General features: G+C 53.0%; 1 protein-coding gene across 1 annotated transcript; it reads right to left on the bottom strand.

The window, feature by feature from the left end:
* Positions 1 to 806: 806 nt before the first annotated feature.
* On the bottom strand, positions 807 to 3,035 carry LOC100844880 (probable clathrin assembly protein At4g32285). The gene has a single exon (XM_003568949.4). The coding sequence runs from the start codon at positions 2,925 to 2,927 to the stop codon at positions 1,182 to 1,184; it is 1,746 nt and encodes a 581-aa protein (XP_003568997.1). The 5' UTR covers positions 2,928 to 3,035; the 3' UTR covers positions 807 to 1,181.
* Between the last annotated feature and the right edge of the window lie 3,422 nt (positions 3,036 to 6,457).

The raw sequence follows: 6,457 nt of genomic DNA, 5'->3' as shown, positions 1-6,457 counted from the left end.
TTTGTTGGGCTGGACGGGCATTTCACACCCTCATTACTGGCCTGGCCCAAAGCATTCACCATATGGTGATCCCCATTTGGAGATGTTTTAGCAGCCGGCCTCTCAAGTGGTGGATATATATGATTTGTTGTTTAACCTGTTTATACTTCGGCCCATGAATATTTGAGTTGCATTTCAGCCCATCGCAAGTCAATAAGAACTGGCGTCAAACTCCCCGGATTTTTCATATATTTTGGTTAAACAAATGGACTAAAATTTTAAAATCGCATCACATCTTGAAAAACTACTCCCCCGACCCATATTACTTGTTGAAATATTACATGTATCTAGACGATTTTTAAACATAAATACATCTATATTTGGATAAATTTAGACAAGTAATATGGGTCAGAGGGAGTAGTTCATTTGTTTGAACTAAAAAGTTTGGAGGGTACCTCAAGGTTTCCTTTTTTAACCTCTAACCTGGCTACAGCGTACGTGTAGCAGTGAAATCTGAAATGCCATTGAATTAACAGTGAAAACTGGTCCGCCATGCAATCTCATCCCAGGGTCCCATGACGCGTCAAGAAAAGCAAAGATATTTTAGACATCACATTGCATGACGAATGATCCATTAACACGCCGGCTGTGCTTGATTACATTGATTAATCACTAACCTCTTAATTAACGGATGTCTTGATGCTCCCAGCTGAATTTCAAGATACCATTGGCCTTTTAGCTAGCAACCCAACTGTTTAACCTCACATGATCAAAATCACAACAACAATAACAAAAAAACAACAACTCCGCAAGTACCATAATATATGTACTGACCCCAGAAAAAAGAACGATTAAATATATGTGTTGTGAAACTTGCACCAGCAAATGCCAAATATCAAGGACGATCTATCAAGCACCCACAGGACAAACCAGAAAGGGGTGATAACAGATTTGATATCAGCACAATTCTGTGCATTGTATATTTTCAGTCTCAATCTTTCCCGATCGATCTCTTTTACTATTCCTAAACCCGATTGATCTCGATTACTGCAGCGAGAAAGATCAGAATACCAGGTCAACTCGAATCATAATAACGATAATTTTGAACACTTGATGATCTCATGAGCAGAGTATCATTATTCACAGACAGGAGGAAATGGTGCTAGCTTCTGCTTCCCCTGCTTCTTCTTGAACTACTTCTATTAGTAGTGGTAGTAGCCGCCGTGGTACCCTGCCATGGGCATGGGCATGGAGGAGTTCGCCACAAAGGCGCTCCCGCCACCACCGACGGCGACCCCGTTGAGCCCCGTCCGGCCCTGCATCCCGCCCTGCCTGTACTGCGCCCACATCCTCTGCTCCTGCGCCAGCAGCTCCCGCTTCCGCTCCATCTCCGCCATCTGCACGTACGCCGGCGGCGGCACCGCCAGCGACGCCGCGAACGGGTCGCCGCCGCCGCCATGGACGCCGGGGCCCGGCAGCGCCAGGAAGCCCGCTCCCGGAAGCACAACGCTGCTCGCGCTCCCGGACGCCGCGTGCTGCTGTTGTTGCCGCACGGCAGCGCCATGGTCGTACATCCCCTGCAGCAGCAGCGCGTCCATCCCGCCGCCCGGCGCCGCCGTGCCGCGGGTTGACAGGGTGCTGGCCGTCTCCACCAGCGCCAGCTCCCACCCGGGCTCCGCCGCCGGCGTCTGCCACGCCGAGGCGGTGATCGCCGCCGCGTCGTCGTCGTCCTCCGACGGGAAGGCCACCCAGCCACCGTTCTTCGTCTCCGGCGCCGGTGGATCCCCCGAGAAGAGCGCCAATGCCATCTTGTTCCCCTGCTCCTCCGCTGACTCCCTGAGATCGACAAGCTCACCCTGTTCCTGAATCTGTTCATCCCCCATGGGTGCCACCGCCGCAGCCGCAGCTTTCGTAGGCGCAAGTTTGTAATGCTCTGGCGCCGGGAGCGCCCTGATGCCGTTCACGTCGCGCTCGATGCCGTCCATGACATGCGCGTTTGCGGGCGGCGGCGAGGGCGTCTGGGCTGCCTCTGCCTGGCCGCGCTCACGCAACAACTGCTCCAGAGTCTCGAGGAACTTGTCATCGACGCGCTTGACCTCAGGGAATTCCAGGTCGGACGATCTTGCGACGCCGGCGTGGTCGCACCAGGCGTAGAGAGCCAACAGGCCGTCGGCGAGCCTGGCGGCGCTGACGTGGGCCTCGAAGGCCTCGGCGCAGTCCTCGTAGTCCTCCATGTCGAAGAACCTGTCGAGCAGCGCGGCCAGCACGGCGGCCATGTCGGCGTAGAGCGCCGCGCTGTCCTTGACCACGGGCCAGAGCGCGGCCAGCACGACGCGGCTGCGCCTCGCGGCCCCCGCGGGCCGGCACGCCAGGCACCGCTCGATCAGATGCCGCAGCTGCCCCGCGCGCGCCAGGAGCGCGGCCGCGTCCATCTCGTGCGCCGGCCTCGCCGCCATGTCCGCCGCCGGCGCCGGGGAAGAAGAGGGGCCGTCGAGGGAGGCGAAGCGGACGGTGCGGGGCGGCGGGAGGAGGGAGAGGAGGAAGCGGGCGCGGTCGTCGAGGTAGAGGGCCAAGGCGCGCACGAAGGCCGTGTGGTCCCACGACGCCGGGTGCGCCTCGTCCCGGAACTCCGCGGCCATGGCGCCGAGCACGCCATGGCCGGAGAGCTCGTGGCGGAAGTGCGGGTCGCCGTCGGCGAGGAGGCGGTGGAGCAGGGCGAGGCACTTGGCGGCGACGACGTAGTCGCGGGTCCTCGCCAGGCGGCGGGACACGGCGGCGACGCAGGCGGAGACGCGCGCCCGGGAAGACGGCGAGGACGTCAGGCGGAGCACCTCGCGGGCGTGCCGGTCGTCGGCGGCCACGTCCAGCTCCGCGCCGGAGACGGCCACCTTCGCGATGCCGATTCTCGCCTGGTCCTTCACCGCGCCCAGCGCCTTCCGGATCGACATGGATGCTCGGCAGACTAGGTTCGATCTCAACTCCGCGATAGAAACCGAAGCCTTTGCTTTGGTGGGGATTTCGCGGCGGGCAGGAGAAGGAAGACGAAAGGGTTCTACGAGGAGAAGAGACGACCAGACGACGCGGTTTCACGAGGAACAATGGACGGACGGTTGGGATTGTTGGACGGGGTAGATGGAGGGCTGGGATGGGTTTGAGGGGCAAGTCAATGGTAGGCCGGCGGCGGGCGCTGACGTCGGGGCCCGCGGAGGGTTCGAGGGAACTGCGTTCTGCTGCGCGTTTTCCGATTAAACTAATTCCTGGTGTTTTCTTTGGGTGGACCGAAGGATTTGGATTTGATTTTGATTCGAGAAAAAATTGGTACCACTAGCTTTTAAGGGAAGGAACGGAGAGTGGCATCAAAACTTCTCGATTGAACCAAGGAAAAAATCTCAAGGAACAAAACAATGCTCCACGTGGAATCAGTGACAGGATTTGATTTGTTTTATTTTTCCATCAAAACGTAATTTGTTTTAATTTGGTTTTTGATAAGGGTAATATATTAATATCAAGAAGATATCATATACACCCAGACTCTGCAACAACAAGATGTCAACAAAAACATGAGAATGCACACAGCCAAGTGTGTGATGTACGTGGAGTTCAGTCAAGAATAAATCTCATCTTGGATCTTTTCTGATGCTTGCATGCGTCCTCAATTATGCATATGCAAGCAAGCAATCCTGCCTCCATTCCATTGTAGAGATTAATGTTTGATTGTACAAACCCTGCATATTGTGTCCCTCTAGCAACTTTATGCATGTCTTGCCAATCTTGATTGATGATTTTATTTAAGGCATTCTCTTCTCTCTATTCATGTCGATGCTGGATGTGTGGTCGATCCTTTGCTATGAAAATGTCAAGTTTAATTACATGCTTGTTGTTTGCAGATTGTGTGATGTGACTTGTGAGTGCAACAAACCAGAGATATCAACCCGCCTTTCGTGAATGTGAATGTGACGAAGAAAGTGCCAATCCCCACATTCCGCTTGATCAGACAGCCGGGAAGGCGACATGGACTAGGATGAGATTTCCAAATAATCTTGTTGTACTAAAATAAAACCCTTATGTGGGCCGGGCCGTAAATCCTACGTGACGACGACTAGGTCAACATTTTCCAGCGCGAGTCAAGATGCCAACGTGACGCAGTCAATCCTACATGGCAAATGAAGACAAGTCAACAAGTCAAGTCTCTCATGCCATGGTCAAAATGTGGAATGAGTTAGAATAGGGGGCAAGAAAAGTGTCGGGATGAGGCTTTTGGCCAATGGGGGACCATGGACCAACCTTCACTTTTCCCACATGGTGCACACAAAAGTTATGGACCAAAGAACTACTTTTACCGCTTTACCCCACTTTTCTCTCTCCCGTAAGGGTCGTCATGGTCTTTTATCATGTACCCCTAGGCTATAAATACCCCCCCAATGGGGGCATGTATCATTCACTCTCAACTTGAATAAACTCAACGGGAGAGGGCTAGAGTGCTCCCTCTAAGGTTTGCTCTCGAGCACCGCTTTCGACTAAAAGTCGACCAGACTCGAGGAAGCCGTCTAGGGGACTCTAGTTTCAAGGCTCCGCGCTAACCTTGGTTAGCACGGGCTCGAAGGAGAAGGGGTTGGGTTAGAGTTCCAAGGGTATCCTAATCTCAATACTTGGAAAGACGCGTTCGGTTCAAGTACGAGGCGGCCCCGACGAATCTCTCGCTAAAGGTGTCTTGGAAAGATCCGCTTGGTCCAAGCACTTGGCTAACAACCCCCTCGAAACTTTTTCTAACATAGGACTAAGTCGCACCCGCAGGGTCGGCTGAACCTATTCAAAAAATATCGACGTGTCAACTTGTCCAAGTGTACGGTGACCTTCGCTATAAGGCCGGCGTACACGCCCTACTTTCAGACAAGCACTTGTGACATCGAGCATTGGCACCCCTTACTCTAATTGTTGTCGAGAACAACAACAAACCTAAAATAGATTCTAACAGAGCTGACTTTCTAGCCGTCAGATCTCGATCAACAAAACCCACACCCACCCCGTATCCCGCCATGCATAGCCGTCCGATCTAGTTCCGTCAGCCATCTAGATGAGCATCGTGTTTGCTATATATAGAAACCCGCCAAAACCCTAACACGACCCACACCCACCTGCGCCCCGCCACACATAGTCGTCCGATCTCCATCACACGGCCATCCAGATGAGCCTCCTGATTGCTATATATAGAAACCCATCCAAACCCTAACACGGCCCATAACCACCCCACGCGTCGCCATGCATAGCCATCAAATCTCGATCCAACCGTCTACGGCCAAACCCTGACACGACCCACACGGCCACACTCACCCCGCACTCCCGCATATAGCCGTCAGATCATGATCCAACCGTCTCCGCGCAAACCCTAACACGATCCACACCGCCGCCCGCCGCCACGCGCATCGCAGTCGGATCTCAATCCAACCATCCAGAGAGCATTGTGGTTCCTATATAAAACCGGCAACATGAACCGATGACACCCACACCCTGCGCCACCACCAACACAAACCTCTTGCGGCGCCCTCCCCCGAAACCCTATCTCGATCTGACACCCACCCAACACGCCGCCACAAAGTACCAAGCTCTTGCGGCGTCCTACTCCTTTCTCTGTCCTCAGTCCTTGCGTTCTCGAGACAAATCTTCTTCTCCGGTAAGCTTATTGTTGTCTCCGACGATGGATTTTAAGTTTCTTATTCGTTGAGTTTTCTCCAAATCGTGGTGTGAAGATTTTGTTTAAATCATGCATGGACGCTGGAGGGAGACGCACATCTGGTGACGGCGCGCATGCGGCCATCATGTCGCAACCTCCCACCGACAGGGAGGAAGATGGTCGGGTTATATCGACATCGTACGGTAAATAATTTTTACCTTATTTTGATCTTCTGCCATTACGAGTTTTCCTTCCATCATTCGCAAGAATATTTTAAGATAATAGTTGAGTTAAGTGATGTTAATCATGTATTCATGATAAAAATACATGCTTTTGTGTTTGTACGTAGATTGTGAACTATTGAATTACTTTTGCTAGTGTACCATTATTGCAGTTGGCTCACAGGTCTACATGGAACAGAAACGGGGTCGGGGAAAAATTTGTCCCCGTGACTGGAGACGGTTTTGGGTGGGGCGTGGTCAAGGTGGAGTAACAGGGACAAACGTGTATAAGGATGGGTTTCTTTCCTAGCTTGCCACCCATAATTAGGGGTGGGCATAAAACCCGAAGAACCGAAACCGATGACTGAAGAACCGAAAACCGAGGCCGATTGGACCGAAACCGATGAACCGTTTAAATTTTCGGCCACCACACCCCGCTCTCGTCCTGGACCCCGGATCTCTGGCTCTCATCCATCTCCGAAACCTGCCTTAACTTCCCTACGCGAGGACCGGCCAGCTCCCAGTACGGCGAGTTTTCTTCACAATATGGTTTCTCGTGTGCTATCTGTAATTGATTCGGTTATAA

This window comes from Brachypodium distachyon, chromosome 2, assembly GCF_000005505.3.
Source record: "Brachypodium distachyon strain Bd21 chromosome 2, Brachypodium_distachyon_v3.0, whole genome shotgun sequence".
In the NCBI taxonomy this organism is placed as follows: Eukaryota; Viridiplantae; Streptophyta; class Magnoliopsida; order Poales; family Poaceae; genus Brachypodium; species Brachypodium distachyon.
This window is presented reverse-complemented; position numbering and strand designations above follow the sequence as displayed.

Bases quoted from the DNA above. Each gene is read 5' to 3' on its own strand.
- LOC100844880 (XM_003568949.4), bottom strand. From the start codon at position 2,927: ATGTCGATCCGGAAGGCGCTGGGCGCGGTGAAGGACCAGGCGAGAATC.